General features: G+C 47.6%; 1 protein-coding gene across 3 annotated transcripts in view; it reads right to left on the bottom strand.

Moving 5' to 3' along the window:
* Positions 1 to 13,177, bottom strand: part of ZBTB47 (zinc finger and BTB domain containing 47) — a 96,787-nt gene extending 83,610 nt beyond the window's left edge. For 2 of the 3 annotated variants that reach the window (XM_037891217.2, XM_007072715.4), the window contains exon 1: positions 6,233 to 8,131. Coding sequence is in view for 1 of the 3 variants with exons in the window: in XM_007072715.4 (XP_007072777.3) it covers positions 6,233 to 6,235 (3 nt within the window). In the remaining 2 variants the exon portion in view is untranslated. Of the gene's footprint in view, positions 1 to 6,232; positions 8,132 to 12,854 lie in introns of those variants that run through there. The other variant, XM_037891215.2, reaches the window with a different exon arrangement.
* Positions 13,178 to 20,146: the final 6,969 nt, after the last annotated feature.

Genomic DNA, 20,146 nt, shown 5'->3' with positions numbered 1-20,146 from the left:
CCGTTCTTATGTTCTTATTTTGCCTCCATGCATCAAAGGTTTGGACAAACCTAATTAGGGCTCTGATTAGGGCTACATGCCAGTTAATGCCGAGATCTGTTATCTGGTGTCTAAAATATACTATTCAAGAGCCACAAAATCGCTACAGCGGTGAAAGACTGAGCGCAGAATTTCCCAGACACGCAGCTACAGCACAGAATGTGTCAGGTAAAGGTATCTTGCCTGCAGTTTCCATACGGCCTTTTGTCTCCTTCAGAACTTTCTATCCCAGAACAGGAATCTGTCTCAGCTACTGACACCATTTATCATCATTTTAATTTCACCTTGGCTGATGCTTCTCAGAGGACTGACTCACCAGTTTGCTAAGATCAACCAGAGTATTAATTTAACATTGGATACGTCTTTACGTGGGGACTGCAGGTGCCCTTGGAGTGGAATGGAGTTAACCTAATAGGTATTTTCCACCTCTAGCTGCTAGGATCCAAAATCCAGCCTCCCTTTTCTACCAAGGTATGTAAATCAGATTTCCCTTCACTATGCAGAAGTATTTGGAAGATGATCCAGTCCTCCCTCCAGCCCCTGCCAGTCAACGGTTTAACAATTTTATGACGGCACATAAAAATCGAGTAACTTATTTTTTATTGCCACTGTCCAGCAAATTCAGCAACTCTGAAAGAGAGACATTAATCAGATCGGTTAACAATCCTCGCTCCACAGAAAAGGACAGACTGCCGCATGGTACTGGAAAAGACAATTTAAAAAAGCCTCTTACTGATTGCAATTAACCACTCTGCACAGCTGGTTAAGAGCATTTGCCCCGGAGCATCATTCCCCCCACCCGTCCCTCTCCAGTTTGCCCCACCCCTACCTCAAGGTTCGGTGTCATTTCTCTATTCCAGCCACTGTGTCTGTGAGCCAGCTGCTGTTCACCATTTTACATATCCCTCAGCATCTGGGTTTTCTGCTGCACATTGTACAGAGCAAATGCATAATCAATGGTGATGCTTTCCAGCGCTACGTACCTCCGTTGTGAGATGTGAGCTAACCTTCCAAGCCCCTTTGCAAGTCAAATACAAACCATCTCTCCCATTGTACAACTGGGGGAACGGAGGCACAGAGCAGCTAGGGCTCCACTCCAGCAAAGAACTTAAGCATGTGCTTAGCTCAGTGGTCCCAAAACTTTTTACCTCACACTCCTTACCTTATCCTGGTTCGCACGCCCCCTCCCCCCTGAGCCGGGAGCACGGCTGCAGCTCCGGGGGGCAGGGGGGTCACGGACAGGGGCAAGGGGGCCGAGGCTGGGGCCACAGCCAGAAGTGGGAGCAGAGCTGAGGCCAGCAGTTGGGGCCTCGGGCTGGCAGCCGGGGCCAGGAGTAGAACTGAGTGGAGCTCCCTTCCTACCCCTGTGGGGGCTGGCCCATGCCCCAGCCATGTCCCCCCTGAACGTTCCTCAGTGCCCCCCAAGGGGGGCACACCCCAGAGTTTGGGGACCTCTGGCTTAGCTATAAGTCTGAGCAGTGCCACTGACTTCAGTGGCATTACTCACATGCTTAGAACTAAGCATGTGCTCAAGAGTTTTGCTGGATCAAGACCTTACTGACTTGAAGGAGTTAAAGGCAGGATTTGATCTCGGGAGCCCCCGACTCACCCTGCCCCCTGCTCAGACCAGATGCTGGTCCTCTTTGCTACAAGAGAATTTTACACGTAAGTACAGCGAGTGGTGCCCAGCTATGCCAGGGAAACCTTTTCTTTCCAAAGGGGGTTTCATGCGCTCAGAGCTTGCAGAGCTAGGGCCAGATTCTCCCAGGACCAATCCTGTTCCCATGGAAGCCAGGGGCAAGACTCTCTCCGATTTCAACAGTGCAAATGCAAGCCCCCAGAGCTTTTGGCTTTTCACCTCTTCCTTGCTCCACCCACAACTCACACACATCACCCTTCCCAGGGTTCCCATCTTCATGGACCCTTAACTGCTGGATATAAGCGGGCATCAGGAGACGCCTGATCAAGACTGAAGTTGTTCAGGCAGGAGAAGGGATGAGAAGAATCTATAGGTCACGAGGTTGGGGGGGCAGGGGGGAACGCTACAGACAATACCTGGTTTCCCCAGCACCCCTTCTCCCCACACATACAGTATTTCATCTCCAAGCGTCAAAGGAAGTCAATAGGAGCTTTATCACAGACAAAGACAGATGAAGGATCAAACCCTAAAAGCAACAACATTATGCTGTCGTGCTCATCCTTCAGTTTCACTCATGCCGTCAGAGGGACTACTAGAGGGTAGGAAGCTACAGCACGGGCTCAGGTAATCTGCGATACAAGTAACAGAGAGATGTGGGAGTTTCCCCATTTCCTCTGGGCTGCATTTAAAAAAAAAAACAAACAAGAAAAAAGTTTATACATAAAGAGGCGAGAGACCAAGCGATGCACCCTTCCCATATGCCCTTCTAAGCTGACAAACTGAAATGCAACAGCTCCAAAGACTGATTAGTTTTATCGTCTAGTGAGATACGGTGGATCACGTACACGCAGTCAGAAAGCGTTTCATGCAAGATGTTCAAAGAACGGCTGATGTTTTGACACATTCAGTTCATATGCAAAAAGGTTTATTCTTATTTTTCTTAAGCAGATCTCCTGTACATTAATTCCGTATCTTAAAAATAACCAATATTTAATCTACTCACAAGCAACAATCTCCCCCATCTCTCATGCACTAGAAATTTCACAGAGAGCACCATGTTACTTTTGTAAACTACATTACCTGGCTTTCCTATACACAGGGGAATGGAAATACTGGGCTGTTTGACTTTTATTATTCTAGCATTTGCCTTACAACATTCGAATATGTGATAAATTCCTTGCAAAGAGAACAAAGATAACCTGCGTTTCTAAGAAGGAAGCAAAAGATTGTACAAGTCTGCTAGGTTACCTTTTGGGAACACATCAACACAAGCTTGTGCCCCTGCATTTACTTACAGCTCAAAACCAGATCCAACTGACTGGATAAATTGCAATAGTAGGAGTGCTAGCATTGCATTTGCATTGCAGAAAGTTTTATTTCAGGTCCAGAAACATTACATTAAAAGATTTTAGAAAAAAATCCTTCCCATAAAACAGCTTTCCTACGTTACTTAATGATCTTGCGAATAAAGCAGATTTTGTGTTTTAAATCTGGTTTACTTTTCACCATTTGCTTATTTTTTGACTCTGACTCCCGCCGGACAGTGAAACGCAACTGGTCAGTTTCACTTCCCAGTTCTCAGGGATTTAGCTGGATCCGTGGTGTTTGGATGGCAGACTCTGCAGGGGGAATGCTTCAATCCAAACCAAGCCTGCAATCTGATCCGTGTGGCGGGGCCCAAGACCCACGAAGACTCCCATTCAAGCCAAGACTGCAGCATCAGGGTCCAAAACAGTTTCTCTCATTTCAGTTTATTAAAAAAAGTCATAAAACATTATTCATATTTGTTGTGTAAAACCTCATGGACTCTATCCTTGGGCACGAAAGGACCCGGCAGCGTTCCTCTAAATGCTGCTCCTAAAGAGGCTACTGAATCTCACCAGGCCACTCCTGCACTGCACCATCAGTGGTCATTTTTAGTAAGCAAGGAATCAGGCACTACGATTAGGCTCTGACACTCTTGCCTTGTCTACACAGAGGACAGTGTCTTCAGGGACTGTCTCTTACTCTGTACAGCGCTGAGCGCAATAGGGCCCCATTCTCGGTTGACTGCTAGGTGCTACTATAATACTAATAATGGACCAACCTTTCCACCCACCCACTTCAACGGAGCCCACCAGTGACCACACAGCCTCTCTGTGTGAGCCCCACTGCAGGATCAGGGCCGTAGTGCGGGTCAGTGCACTGCTGAGCGGGTTCAACAGCAGGCTTGTTAAGGAAACAACTCGGCACATCCCAATAATTATCTCACACACACCAGAGCAGGGCACACTCATATGCCCAAGTTGTTATTATTTTCAAACCTAGCACTTTATTGCTATTTCCTAAAAGCTACTCAAATTGCCGTCTGTGTTATTATGGGCATGGTGCCATCGCTCTGGCAATAACATAATAGTAGACTTTTACTGAAAGAGAGGAAAAAAAGGAGCTAGAGAGTATTTGTTTGGTGAGATCCATGGATTATTGGCCTCATTCGTAGCAGATTTCCCGGAGAATATGCTGCCGAGCTGTCTTTAGATGAGGGGAACTGGATTTCTGTTTACATGTTTCAGTACTTAGTTGAAGGCCTGCTTTCTGCAAGGATAAACTACCCAGCTGTAAAAGTCTGCACCTCAAGCATGTCACCATTACGGGGCCAGGACCTACACCCCTCGCAAACCCTGAACTCCCACCAACCCCAAAGGAAGTTTGTTGCTGCTCGGACTGGGCCCAAATCTGCATTCCTAGCAGCCCCAGTCAAAACAGCCCAGCCAAGTCGATGCAGCTATTGACACAGATCCATACAGCACCACTTGTGTGATAAATGCCTAGACCAGGGGTCGGCAACCTTTCAGAAGCGGTGTGCCAAGTCTTCATTTATTCACTCTAATTTAAGGTTTCCTGTGCCAGTAATACAGTTTAACGTTTTTAGAAGGTCTCTTTCTGTAAGTCTATAATATATAACTAAACTATTGTTGTATGTAAAGTAAATAAGGGTTTTAAAATGTTTAAGAAGCTTCATTTAAAATTAAATTAAAATGCAGAGCCCCCCGGACCGGTGGCCTGGACCCGGGCAGCGTGAGTGCCACTGAAAATCAGCCCGTGTGCCATAGGTTGCCTACCCCTGGCCTATACATACTCATATACATCTGCAACTTGATTCCAATTTCCAATTGCGCTCCCACCAACTTCCTTGTGCTTACTCCTGATTTGCACCAGCGTGAAATCAGAATGAAGCCCTTAAGTCAGCCATTATGGAACAACACATTAGATTCGAATCTCACATCAACTTAAAAATCAGACACTAATGGAAAGTGAAATGCACTGCATGACACGGGGATATATGTAAACCCACATTCAACTCCATACATTCCACCCATGGCAGAGTGTTGATGCCCCTCTTGCTATCCAGATCAGGGCAGCAAGCCTGTGGCGGTCAGGGCTTTAAATCTCAAACACCTCCACAGATGCACTGGGAGAAAAGAGAAGAGAACTTTCCCCAGCACTTAGGACTCAGATGGAAAAATGCTAACCGCATATGAAGGGGATGAAGCAGGGAAGAAAGTTGTCTAAATGAGGGCACCATATGGAAGGGGTGGGGGCACAGGGGGAGCTGCTGATGAATGAATTCTCTATTGGAGTGTTAAGCACAAAGGGACAAAATAAATCCAACTTGAATATTTTCCACATTCCAGAGAACAAGCTCTGACGCCTGCAGGTAAGATCCCCCGTTTGCAAAGTAAACCCCCCACAGCCAGAGCCAGTAACTGTTTCGATTCCTGCCCTTGAGCAGAAACCTGACCCCTTCCCCCCAGGCCCCAACACCCTCCATTTGCTCACATCTGCAATGCAAGTTCCACCACCTCCCCTCTCCTGCAAGGGGAGGGGGGGAACCCAGTACAAACTTGCTCATTGTTACAAACAGGGGAGGGCAAATAAATCCAACGGAAAAATAATAACCCAGCCTAAGTCTCATTCCCAAACAGCTGCCCTTTCTAATTCAAGATCCTCGGGGGGGGGTGGGGTGGGAGTGTCATTACCTTTATTGCACCCACCTACAAGCAAAATTCTCAATGCTGCATTTTGGGGGGTGGGGGGGCAGCGGGGCATTAAGAAAAATCAACTTATAATTAAAATGCTTGGATTGTGACCTAACCCTTTGCAAAGGCATCAGCCTGCTATGAAGGAATTTAACTCTTTGCACGCAACAAGACAGCTATCGTTGCTCCAGCTGCATTCCCACTTTGCAAATCCACTTTCAAAATCCAGAGATGCCCCTCTCTTGGCATCGTTTTTCCAAAGCCCCCCTCCCCCCCCCCCAGAAATAAGAGCGCACTCCCCTCCAACCCTGCTTCTTGATAGTGTGCACAGATCTGTATTTCCCCTCACACAATCTGTGGCTGCAGCATGCACATAAAATAAACCATGCACCTCTTTTTCAGCCCTCCCCCACCCCCTCCCCCAACGTGGTTGCAATTATTTAGGCAAGTTTCAGAGGCCTCTGCAAAGTCTGCAAAGCCCGGGGAGAAATCAACAAGAGGAAGAATCAGAGAAAGGAAAGGTTTGCAGCTCTACCATTTTGATGCAAGGGTCTCAGCTCAAAGGAGTCCTGATCCTCCCCAGCTTGCATGGGATTTTTGCTCTCCATGAAAATGTTGGGTTGGGTGTTTTTTTTATTTTTTTTTTTTTTCCTCTCCCTTCTCCTTTCCTCAGCTGCAATCCCCCCTGCTGCGCTGTCCGCCCCGCGTGTGTGTCTGGGCAGCTGCTGCTCTCACATCCCCCTGCGTCTTCACCTCACCCTCATCCTGCCATCGCCATGTTAGCCCTTTAGGAAGAGGGAGGAATGCAGAGCCCAGGCTCCTGCTGCTGCCAGAGCCCAGGGGCTGCTGATTGGAGCCGCCGCATCAGATGGGGCTGTGTCTGGGCCTTTAAAGAGACAGGGCACTTATTCTGCTGGCTCTGTCACACTCAATACCCCCCCACACACACCCACACACACACACTTCTCTTTCTCCTCTGCCTGCCACTTATGCCTCTGACACACAACCCCCCTCTGACCTACCCTCCCTGCACACATCGGCTTTATGACACAAATGCACAGTCGCACAAAGCACGCACCCCTCTGACAGATGTGTCAGCTCACAGACCCCTCTGAACACAGCTGACACACACACGCATCCGACACAGGTGCCCCTCTGAACACAGCCCAACACACACATACGCATCCGACACAGGTACCCCTCTGAACACAGCTCAGACACACACGCATCCGACACAGGTACCCCTCTGAACACAGCCCAACACACACGCATCCGACACAGGTGCCCCTCTGAACACAGCCCAACAGACACGCATCTGACACAGGTGCCCCTCTGAACATAGCTGACACACACACATCCAACACAGGTGCCCCTCTGAACACAGCTGACACACACACGCATCCGACACAGGTGCCCCTATGAATACAGCTGATACACACACGCATCCGGCACAGGTGCCCCCCTGAACACAGCCCAACACACACACACACACACACACATCCGGCACACGTGCCCCTCTGAACACAGCTGACACACACATGCATCTGACACAGGTACCCCTCTGAACACAGCTCAGACACGCATCTGACACAGGTACCCCTATGAATACAGCTGACACACGCATCTGACACAGGTACCCCTCTGAACACAGCTCAGACACATACGCATCTGACACAGGTACCCCTCTGAACACAGCTCAGACACACACACGCATCCAACACAGGTACCCCTCTGAACACAGCCCAACACACACGCATCTGACACAGGTACCCCTCTGAACACAGCTCAGACACACACACGCATCCGACACAGGTACCCCTCTGAACACAGCCCAACACACACGCATCTGACACAGGTACCCCTCTGAACACAGCTCAGACACACATACACATCCGACACAGGTACCCCTCTGAACACAGCCCAACACACACACATCCGACACAGGTACCTCTCTGAACACAGCCCAACACACACATGCATTTGACACACCTCACATACATGTATCTGATACACACTCACATGCAGGAGGCAGGCAGTTCAATCCTATGAGACTCTAATGGCAAAACAAGCTATACTTCTGTTGCCAAAATATAAGAAAATGGCAGGCCCCTCAGAAGAGAGGCACGCAGTCTTTGGGGCTTGATCCCCTGAGCCCATTTGGCAGTACTGCTCCAGATCCCCATGCCATCTCTCTCCCTTGGCCAGGCCCAGAGTCCCCTCATTGCCTGGTGACAAGAAGGCTTAAGATTGAGAAAACCTCTTTCTCACCCGTGTATGTCTCTTGGTCTCCATGTCTGAGAAAGTTGGCTAAAGTGTCGGGCTCAACGGGTAGTGATCAATGGCTCCATGTCTAGTTGGCAGCCGGTATCAAGTGGAGTGCCCCAAGGGTCGGTCCTGGGGCCGGTTTTGTTCAATATCTTCACAAATGATCTGGAGGATGGTGTGGATTGCACTCTCAGCAAATTTGCGGATGATACTAAACCAGGAGGAGTGGTAGATACGGTGGCAGGTAGCAATAGGATACAGAGGGACCTAGACAAATTGGAGGATTGGGCCAAAAGAAATCTCATGAGGTTCAACAAGGACAAGTGCAGAGTCCTGCACTTAGGACGGAAGAATCCAATGCACCGCTACAGACTAGGGACCGAATGGCTAGGCCGCAGTTCTGCGGAAAAGGACCTAGGGGTGACAGTGGACGAGAAGCTGGATATGAGTCAACAGTGTGCCCTTGTTGCCAAGAAGGCCAATGGCATTTTGGGATGTATAAGTAGGGGCATAGCCAGCAGATCGAGGGATATGATCGTTCCCCTCTATTCGACATTGGTGAGGCCTCATCTGGAGTACTGTGTCCAGTTTTGGGCCCCACACTACAAGAAGGATGTGGAAAAATTGGAGAGAGTCCAGCGAAGGGCAACAAAAATGACTAGGGGTCTGGAACACATGACTTATGAGGAGAGGCTGAGGGAACTGGGATTGTTTAGTGGGCAGAAGAGAAGAATGAGGGGGGATTTGATAGCTGCTTTCAACTACCTGAGAGGTGGTTCCAAAGAGGATGGATCTAGACTATTCTCAGTGGTAGAAGATGACAGGACAAGGAGTAATGGTCTCAAGTTGCAGTGGGGGAGGTTTAGGTTGGATATTAGGAAAAACGTTTTCACTAGGAGGGTGGTGAAACACTGGAATGTGTTACCTAGGGAGGTGGTGGAATCTCCTTCCTTAGAAGTTTTTAAGGTCAGGCTTGACAAAGCCCTGGCTGGGATGATTTAATTGGGGATTGGTCCTGCTTTGAGCAGGGGGTTGGACTAGATGACCTCCTGAGGTCCCTTCCAACCCTGATATTCTATGATTCTATGATTCTCTCCTTGGGCCCACTGATTGCACGCCCGTTCCCCTCGTGGCTTAGAGTGGACTTTATGTCTCACCACTAGGTGATGGTCACAGAGGCTCCAGTTGGCATGAGTCTGACCTGGCTTTGAATATTCCTGCAGGGATGTGGGGCTGCTGTCGCAAGAGACTTCGCTGCAGGGCTCTGCCACAGCCTAGCTTCTTGGCTTCCACTTGTTCTATCCCAGCTGCTCTCGTATCTCGAGCAGTTTCCAAGTTCTTTTTTTGCTGAGGTTGTTTGCTCCATGCGCTGGGAGATCAGTGAGGAGATATTGGAATGGGTGATGCTTTGACTTGGGGCCTTCTAGTGTTGAGTTCCTGTGCATGGCTCGCTGTCTCTGGTACTTACACCATGGTAGATGAGCACCTCAGATTTTACTGTATGTATCCTCACACCATCGCTGTGAGGCAGGCCAGGGCAGTTATCCCCATTTCACAGATGGGGACCTGAGGCACAGAGGGGAATTAAGTGACTTGCCCAAACTCACACCAGAAGTATGTGGAAAAGCTGGGACTCGAACCCAGATCACTTAAGTCAGGCGTTAGCACCCTAGTCACTGGACCATCCTTCCATACGTGACGGATGTGTTGGCAGAACTGTAAACGTGGGACTTCCTTCCAGTCAGTGTAATTTGCTATTAAACCTGGGCACCAGACTTTGCTGCAGTATAATAACCCCCAGTTCTTATCATCAGTACATCTCAAAGCGAGTTACGAAGGAGATCAATAGCAGTATCCCCATTTCAGTGATGGGGAGACTGAGTCACAGAGGAAAAGACTTTGCCAAAGTCACCCAGCAGGCAAGCCAGGAATAGAACGTACCTAGGTCTACCTGAATACCAACTCAGGGCACTATCCACTAGGCCACACTGCCTCCCTAGAGAATGGATTGCATTGTACTGTTGAATAACTTTAGCAGATTTTTTTGGAGGGGTGAATCTCCCACAGTGCTGCCAACTCTGCCATTTCATCATTAGTTTAATATTTGCTGTTTTTCTTTAAAGCCCCAGTTCCTGGAGTCATGTGATCCCATCAGACTCCAGCTTTTTGGGGTTTTGTTTTTTTTTTTTTGGTGAGATTCCAGTTCTCCTGGCTGCAGAGTAAAGCTTGGAAACATGAACCCTAAAGGCTCAAAACCCAGAAGGCAAATACCACCACCCCCATCCCAAATTTATTATTTTTTAAATCTCTTAGTTTTTAAGCCAATCTCATGGGTTGGGGGGACAGGAGGGTTCACTCATAGATCCCAAGGCCAGAAGAGACCATTGTGAACACATGGTTTGACCTTCTGCATAACACAGGCCAGAGAACTTCCCCAAAATAATTGCTAGAGCAGATTTTTCAGAAAAATATCAAATCTTGATTTAAAAATTTCCAGTGATGGAGACTCTACCATGACCGTTGATAAATTGTGCCAATGGTTAATTACCCTCCCTGGTGAAAATTCACAATTGCTGAAGTTTGGGGGTTGGAAATCCTGCAAATGGTTTCTCTGTGGAACATAGAGCTTTTCCTTGTAATGCTTGTATAGCCAACACAAAGCTCCCTAATGCATTTAGAACAAGGTCCAGGTCTGTATAATTAAGGATGTGTTCAATGTCCGTGTCTCTCGGGGCTTTCATTCTGAAATAGCTTTTTTTTCCCTTTCTTTTTTTTTCCAGGTTACCTTGTAAGAGCTGCAGTAAGTTTCCAGTTGGCACAAGTTTCTTCCCTTTCTAAATATCCCTTCCCTCCCTTCAGTGAAGATTGCTGGAGCCTGGGAAAAGTGGTCTATGGGTTACTTAAACTAGACATGGGGGTGAAAGCCTGGCCCCACTGATGTCAATGGGAGTTTTGCCATTGACTTCAGTGGGACCAGGATTTCATCTCAGATTCTTACACCCCTACAGATCTTCTGACTTCAGTGGGGCTCCACCAATCTAAAGGGGCAGGACCTGGCGCACAATATTGGTTCCTCCTATTCCAGTGACAAGACACTTACATCACAACCTCATTGTCTTTTCTCCACTGCTGCTTTTCTATTGATTGGAAACAGGGGATCCTGGTTGGTTCCAAACTCCACTCCGGATCCCGTGAGTCTTTGTTCACAGTGAAATGCAGGGACACGTCTCCTGAGAGGCTATGACACTCCATGCCAGGTACCAAGGCTGGTTATTTCATCAAACCACAGAAGACTGGGGAGGATGGAGTGGGGGATTCAGCTCAGACCTTCCGAGGGTTAGCACAAGCAGTTTTAATCTGGGCAATACTGTGGAACCTGTTTCCTGGATGAGGAAGTAAAGCACAGAGTTTGACCTCTTTGTGTTGGTAAAAGATCCAACAGCATCTTCTGCGAGAGAATGAGAGTCCCGGGACCTGATTCTTCACTGCCGTGTGTCGCTATTCACACCGGTGCAGAAGGAGTGTAAAATACAACCATTCTGATCTGATAGCGGTGTGTGTTCGCCTTACACTGGCCAAAATGACTGCACAAGGTGTAGGGGAAACAGACACTAATGTCCGGGCCAAATTACATCCTGCCCGCCTAATATTTTCCCTGTGCTTCCATTGGACACCGTTTCCTTGACTTCTTCGCTTCTTGATTACGCTGCAGCTGTATTTCCACAGCGGTTAAAACAATCGTTCTATTATTATCCTTTGTATTACCATAGCCCCTGCTGGTGCCAGCCAAGATCAGGGGCCCAGTGTGCAAGGTGCTGTACAAACATAGAGTGGGAGACAGTCCCTACCCTGAAGAGTTTACAATCTAAACAGACAGAGGGTAAGAGGGGAAATGGAGACACATACAGATGAAGTGGTTTGCCAAGATCCTACACGTGCTCCAGTACTGGGTCCTGCTCCAATACCCGAGCTGCTAGACCAATCCCTGACTTCCCTCACAAGGCTATTGCTGTGCTTAATTAGTAAAAGTTTATAAAGGGCTTTGAGATCCTCAGATGGGGAATGCTGTAGATATACCAAATATTGTAACAGGAAGAGATCTGGTCACTCTGCATTGCTAACAAGGCTTGCAGAAGGAGTGCCTTATTTACTGGCAGTCATGGGGCAGAGGCCTGTGGGCTTTCAATCACTTCTTGCTTGTTATATTGGCTGTCGGTATCCCTGCAAATGCAGCTTTGACTGCACCTGCTAATTACAAAAGGCCAGCAGTGACTTTGTGTAACAAGATTTAGAGCATGTCTCGGAGGGATATGCTCACTCACTTCCCCCTCATCTCATTCCCAAAGTCGGAGGTGGATTTTTTTTTTTATTTTGTATCTCTTGTTCTGCTCTAATTTGCATGAGACTGAGTGGGTGGTAGGAATTTTTTTTCTTTTTATTGTCATCTTTCAAAGGGAACGCGTTATGAAAGCAGATTTTATCCTGCTTTAGCTGGAAAGCGGGTCGTAAATATTCATATACAGAGATCCTGCCTCCAAAGCCTGAGGAAATGAACGGTGCTGAAATGACATGGGGCCCAACTCTATCCCTTGGTTACATGCACTCATTGATCTCAGCGCATAACCTAAGGCTGAATTTGGCCCTTAGTGAACCACTCATGCACCCCCTGCGTTCTGCCATGAAGAAGCCTACCTGGTCACTGGTGCACATTAGAGCAACCTCAGGGCTGCTCTAAATTATGCTGTACTTCCCAGGGGCCAGCTGTAATGCAATGCATGCCAGTCATACCTCCAACAGGTCTGTGAGCAGGTACAGGTGCTGGGAGCAGCATAAAGGGTCGTTAGGGCCTGATTCTTGATTACCCTATGTCTTTCCACCTGTGTCTTAGTTACCTGCTCTCCTAGAAGCTCTGCTCTGCCCTGCCGTTCTCATGCTGGCAAAATTCCCATTTCTTCAGTGGGCTCTTGCCTGGCATACGGTCTGCAGTTCCGGGCCCCTTGGGAGGAAGCTCAGGGAAGAATCCAAATTGACGCCACATTCACCAAAGGGGATTGAAGGCTGTGAAGGGTCATGTGCGTGTGTACAAAATAAACTGCAGGCAAATCTGCTTGATCATCTGAGCAAGGGCAAAGGAGTTCACTTAACACCCCCGCCCCCCCCCGAACGGCTCACAGTTACAGCCTGGTCTTCCCATAGCTGAAACATCCAGTAGATCTAGCACAGAGAGTTAAAGAAATTGCTGCAACTCAATAGGAAATTGTTAATAACAAACAGCAGGAGCTGGAAAAGGCTATCTAGGCTAACATGCTTGCTCGCTATTTGCTTTATCATAGTCCCACCTTCCTGACTTGTTTTAACCACACCCTTCTCCTGACACAAACATGGTTACGTCTTGCACATGTTTAGATTCTGCTTTGCTTGTCCTGTGCAGTAACTTACTCCAGATGTGTTACTCTTTACATAATGTCATTCTAGCCACGTCCTGTACTTATTGTTTCCTGATTTAATTTGTTAAGTCCCTTTGTTTTTTTAACTCTGCTCCAGTGGAAGAAAAAAACCCGTTAGCGTTACTGATGGCTTTCACCATTCAGAAAACTTTATCAAGTCTTCCCATGAGAAATAGTTTGAACACATGCAGCAGCTTTCACTGTGGAAAAAAAAAATCCAAAGTGCTTTGTAAGCTACATACAGACACATCACTGAAACGCAGCCTTCTCTGGGCTGTATGGTGGCAGCCAAGTAGTACAAGTGATGGTGAGGGAAAGTGTTAATGGTGCATGAGCCACCAGGGAATCCAGCTCATTCTGCCATGGCTATATGACCTCGGCAGGCTACAGAGCCAGCCCGGGGTATCCAACAAAATAATTCTCTTTGCCTCTTTATTATCACTCTTTAGATTGGAAAGCAGGTAGCTACAGCAAATACAAAGGAAGAGGCAGTTCCTGCCCTGAAGAGTTTTCATTCTAATCTCTCTTTTGTGGAAGAGGCAAAAAAAAAAAAGCATAAAATTATCAGGCACTCACACTTTACAATGATGCAACCCATCTGCCTTGATCCCCTGGCGTTAGGCATATTAGAAGACCACCACCAGAGTGAGGCATTGCCTTCCCAGGGTTACAGCCCTGCATGCCACCGTCCTTTTCTGAGCAATGGGACCATCAGAACATGCATTCTGCAGGGGTCTGATGCACTGGCTGGGCCACGGGCTTATTTTGCCTTACACGCTGGCTACACTTGTTGAGTCCCTGGTGGTTTTCCATGCATGGATGTAGCACGTGCTGAGTTCATAAGCGAGCCCTGTGCTCAGCCTGGTGAGGCTCTGAAAAAGGGGAGACACAGTCCAGCACGGAGAATCAGGAGAGCTTCGTTCTGTTCCTGTCAGGCTGATACTCTGGCCAAGTCACCGGCGAGTGTCCCTCTCTCTGAAATGGTGGCTTAATTCGTTCCTGTCCCTACAGCCCATGGGGATCCTCAGGGGTGAAGGGCAAAGCACTGGGATAAATGATGCAGCCTTGCTGGGTTATTCAAAGTCCTGTAGGATGTTGCTGAGATAGACTCAGGAGAAGTCCACCTCTATAGTCTAAGGCCTACAGTTTATAATGGCCTCTTCCTCCCTTCCCCGACTTCGCACCCAGGGGTACGGAAAGCAGCTGCCTCAGAGGCCATGGCCAAGGCTGGTTCGCATGGGTCTGATGCCCCATCTGCACAGAAAACACGCCCATGTCCTGGAAAGGGTTCCAAGGACCTGGTGATTTCCGGTGACACCATCTGACACAGCTGGGTTACCTGAATCCATTTTCAGAATCAGGCTCTCGAAAGCTGTTTCAAGACACAGCCTCGTTGCCTGGGCAGACAGGCCTGCAAGCGGCTGGTGCTGTCCTCCCCCTCCCATGTGCTTGGCGTACAGCTCGGCCCCAGCCTGACCATGCAGGCGAGGGGGAGTTATCACCAATGTTTATACAAACGGAAAGATTATGGCCCAAGCCTGGGAAGATGTCATTGCAATCTGAAAGGCTGCCATGAATGTCAAGTCTGTCCTCCCCCTGCTGCTAATCACAGCTCAGGCTGGCCCAGACTCTTGCTGTCTGGATGGGCAGCAGTGACCTCCCAACTCTGCTGGAGTCATATCTTATCGTAGGGGTTTATCCTGCTTCCATCTGAGCCCCTTCCACATAGAATTGAGTGATGGCCCCAGTGGACTCCATGTAGTGTCAGACACTTCTCCCTTTATGGGGTGAAAACTGCTAGGGGAGAGGTTTTATTTCTGGAAGGGGAGTTATTGTTGTAACGGCCTGATTCTCAGATGCCCTCAGCACCCCTGGCTACACTCAACACCCATTGGAGCGGGAGGTGCTCAGCAGCTCCGATTTAGTTTTAAGTGGCTGTTGTGTGTACGTCATTGTGCCTGCCAGCTGGCGGCCAGAGACTGGGGCGGATGTATCCAATAACAGGTTGGATTTATTGAAAGCTTTTTAGGATTGCAGGTTCTCTTTTCTATTTGAAGAGTTTTTAATGATTGTTTTTTACCCTGAGAAGCCAAGTTCAGGAAGCACAGGTCTGCCTTTAGGCATTCAAATCTATAGGTCATAGCGAGGGGACGAGCTGAATTAGTGGAAAAATTGGAAAATTTCTTGCCAAAAGTTTGGCTCTTCTTTTTCTCTCCATTGAAAAACTTCTGCATTGGAAATTTTCCAGCCATCGGTCAGTCCAGACTCTGAGGATCCAAACAAAGAACCAATGTCTGGAAGTTGAAGCTAGACAAATTCAGACTGGAAATGAGGTGCAAATTTTAAAGTGAGGGTAATTTCCATTGGAACAATTTATCAAGGGTTGTGCTGGATTCTTCATCACTGGATATTTGAAAGTCAGGATTGGATTTTTTTGAAAGATCTGCTCTAGTTCAACCATTGCTACTGGACATGAAGCAGGAATTAATTCATGGAAGGCTTATGGCCTGTGTTCTGCATTAAGTCAGACTACCCCATCAGAATGATCCCTTCTGGCCCTAAAATCTAGGAATCTATAAAAAAAGGCATCTCCAGAGCAGAGACAAAATGAGCTAGGATTAAGCTCCAGGCTTGGAGGAGTGCCTGTTTGAACATTAAGACATTTAAAAAATATTTTTGTTCACATTTATAGCTGTTTTGACAAAGCTTTTATTTGCTGAGCTTTTACTGTCTTCTCCTTCCCACTAGTTTAACTACAAAGGAGACATCTGTGTACAATACCGCTCCTTCCAGCACAGAGCAGATCAGAGACTGCGCCATGCGGCGGGGGCGTGGGAGGGGGAGAGGACTACAAAGCGGCTTGTATTTTATGTAGCTTCGCACTAGTTCATGTCCCCATATTCACAATTGCTGACCAACAGAAAGGATCTTCTTTCTCTGCTTCTGTTTATATACCCTCATCTCTAGAGTATCCAAGCACCTCACAGTCATTAATGGATTTTATCCTCGCAGCATCCCTGTGAGCTGGGGATGTTTTATCCCCATTTTACAGATGGGGAACTGGGGCATAAGGTAGATTAAATGACTTGCCCAAGGTTCCACAGGAATTCTGTGGCACAGCTGGGAAATGAACTTGGACTCTTAAATCCCAGCCACACACAGATTATTAGATTAAGTGTCCTTGATGTTCTGCCATCCTGCTGTTTAAAATTAACAGCCACTTATTTGCTGTCATGAAGAGGTTTGATCCTTGTTGTTCCCTTTTTTACTCCCCAATTCAGCAAAGCACTTAAACATGTGCTCAAGTCCATCCTTATTCGGCAAAGCAGTTAAGCATATGCTAAAGTCCCACTGATGACAGTGGGACTTGTGGCATGCTTAGGTCCCCTGTCTTTAAAATTGAGCATGTGCTTAAATACTTTGCTGAGTTGGGGCCTTAATGCAGCGACCAGCCACACTCACAGGCAAACCACAACTTTCCTCATTTTCTATTTTTAAAAATGCCTCTCAATGTCTATTATAGTGGATGCAGTAGCTGTTAGAAACTAAAATAAGTTGCTAGAAAGATCAATTCATAGTGCATAACAAGATTCATTCGTCCTACATAATTCAGGAACTATGCTACATAGTCTTAAGTGGCACCTACTGGCATTTTATCTGTTAACTATTTACATATACACATACACATCTCATTTCCAGAGCACTGCTGTAATGTAGTGACCACTATAGTTAAGATTGCATGGCAGTTGCCATTCTAAGCTCCTGTCTTTAGTCTCTGAGGACTTATTGAAATGTTCCCCCGTCGGACTGAAATTTTTCTGTGTCATGGGCACACTTAAATTTTTGCGGGTTGTTTTTTGGAAAGCTAGAACAAAAATTCTTCAGCCATTTTCAAACAAGAGAGTGGGGAAAGTATATATATATATTATATATAGGTTTCAGAGTAGCAGCCGTGTTAGTCTGTATCTGCAAAAAGATATATGTTATACATACACACACACACACACACACACAATTATAAAATAATGCTTGCATATTCTTTTTGAACAGCTTTGCAGCAGAAGTGAGATAGGAGTAAAAATCCAAAATTTAGGCCCTGACCCTGCCATGAGATGATTTCAGTCACACCTTTCCACTCACATAGAGGTGCTGGGACATAATCTCGTTGCAGGATTGGGGCCATAGTAGGGAAACAGCTCCCATTGAGAAGTGTCTTTCAGTGCTGTGATGAAAATTGTTTAGATGTCAATGAGTGATGAGCTGGTAGAATCTGCACTCTGCATACATGTGATGAATTTTGTAATAGGCTTTCTTGCTATGCTGATGTATGCGCTTATGTTACCCATACCCACTCAGGGTGGTGCTCTGTCCCCCTCTAGTGGTGGGTAGGCCACATATAGAGGTTGATGAGCCAGCTACAACCTTGGATAAGAGAGAGAGCTGCGTCTTTTAGCTCATGCAATAGAGCAGGCCTGCACAACTCGTAAAGCGGCGAGGGCCATATTACTCCAAAGAAAACAGCTGAGGGCCGAAACCCCCGGCCCCACGGAAACACCCCCCCCCCCGCGCCGCCCACCCCGCGGAAACAAACCCTCCTTCCCCAGCGCCGCCCCACTGAAACAGCTGTGGGCTGAAAAGGAAGATTGGGTGGGGGTGATACTTTATTAAGAATTTTTCAATTAAAGCAAACAATTTTTAAAAAAATTTTTTTCATGAATCATGGAAAAATGAAAAACGCCTGTTCCGTTGAAAGAAAACATTTGTACTTTTCATAATTACCTTGCAAATTTAATGAGAGATATTACATCTCTTTTTGGCAACAAGCTTGTCGTATTCAGGGGACATATTTGAAGTGGATATTTTCATAATGTCTTCCAAATGGTTGTCAGTCAGAGAAGAACGTTGCTTGTTTTTATTCGTGTTCATGATGGAAAATGTTTGTTCACATATGTAAGTGCTTCCAAAAATGCTGAACGTTTTCAGTGCAACTTCGATAAGATTCTTGTATTTTTCATTGTCCAGACTTTTGTAGACGTCCTGCAGGCTGCTTTCTCTGTGCTTATTTCGGTAAACTGCCGAACACTGAAGTTCAATAACCTCCAGCTGCAAATCTAGTGGCACTTCCTCTGGATCCACAGAAAAGGGATCTTCAATCAGCTTCAACTGGACGTCTTCTTCTTTAGACAAAGTAAGTCTTCTGTCAAATTCTTCAATCAAAAGATTAGTGTGCTTTGCGTATTTTGCTCCTAACGCGGCGTGTTTGTGCTGAGGGATACGCTGTGCACAAGTGGGAAAGTGGCACATTTCGCCTTTTGACAGCTGACTTCTGAAAAGTTTCAATTTCATTTCGAAAGCTTTCACTGCTGCACACATTTGAAGTATAGGTTGATTTTTTCCCCTGAAGTTGAATGTTGAGATCATTCCGGTGTGCTGTAATATCACAAAAGAAAAAGAGATCTTGACTCCAGGACTCATTTTCAAGCTCTGGGAATTTTATTGGCCCTTTTTCCAGGAATTTTGCTACCTCCTCTTTCAAAGCAACGAAACGCTGGAGCACTCTTCCTCGACTCAGCCACCTCACTTCCGTATGGTAGATTAATTCGCTGCACTCGGCATCTACCCCTTCAAGAAAGGCTCGAAATGTCCTATGTTTCAGTCCTCTAGAACGGATGTAGTTTACAATGGAAAGTACCACTGACATTACACGCTCAAATTTTAAGACTTTGCTACACAAAACCGGCTGATGTATAATGCAGTGATGTTTGGTTATTTGTCTCCCGATAAATTCTTCGAGTAACTGCTCCAACATTATTGCCGTACATAGCTGGAGCCCCATCAGTACAAATGCCAAACGGCCACCAAGTGTGAGGGGGTGCAGGGGTCAGGGTGAGCGGGGGGTGTGGGCTGGGGTCATGGGGGTGCTCCCGGCAGGGCCTGGAGGGGGTATGCCCCGATTCCAGCCTCTTCCCCAAGGCCACACTCCCTCCTCCTCCCTGGAGCAACGAGCGTGCTGAGGCTCCGCTCTTCCCCCTCCCTCCTGCTGGCAAACAGCTGATCGGTGGCAGGGAGGGGAGGGAAGGAAGCACTCTGGGGGAAGAGGTGGGGGAGGAGTTTGGCTGCCAGCAGAACCCTGCTGCAGCAGGAGCCCCAGCTGCCGGCAGCATCAAGCTTCTGCCCCCACAGGAGAGAGCAGGGGGACAGAGAGGAGCGGGCCGGGCTGGGACCCCGGCGCCAGGGGCGCCATGGTAAATCCGGTATTGCAACCAGTGCCCACTCGCCCGCTTGGCTCGTCATTTCCCCCCAACCCCCTTGCTCGGCTCGCCTCCTCAGCCCCCCTCCCCCGCCGCCAGCTCACCTGGCCTCCCTCCACTGGCCTCTTCACCACCCTGCCCACCCGCCGGCCGGCCAGCCAGCCGTTGGCTTGCCCCAGCCTGCCTCTTCCCTACTCACCCCCCGCGGGCTGCATGCTGTGCAGGCCTGCAATGGAGGCTCATGGTTTAAGAACCAGTGGTACCAATGCGATCCCTGCTGCTGGCAATCCACCCAGGGGCACGGCCTTTAACTTAAAGCAAATATTTAAGTACTTGACTGAAATGAAGTAGCAAAAGAAAGCAAAGCTGCTAGTGTATGCTCAGAAAGACTGGTTTCTCTTGTGTTGGTCGCTGAAAAATGCACTCTTTTCACAGTACCACATTCCTTTTGGGACAATTACACCCTCTTACCATTGCTGCTCCATA

The sequence above is a fragment of the Chelonia mydas genome, chromosome 2 (assembly GCF_015237465.2).
Source record: "Chelonia mydas isolate rCheMyd1 chromosome 2, rCheMyd1.pri.v2, whole genome shotgun sequence".
Lineage (NCBI taxonomy): Eukaryota > Metazoa > Chordata > Testudines > Cheloniidae > Chelonia > Chelonia mydas.
The sequence above is the reverse complement of the archived record's forward strand: the minus strand, read 5'-3'. Positions and strand labels throughout refer to the sequence as shown.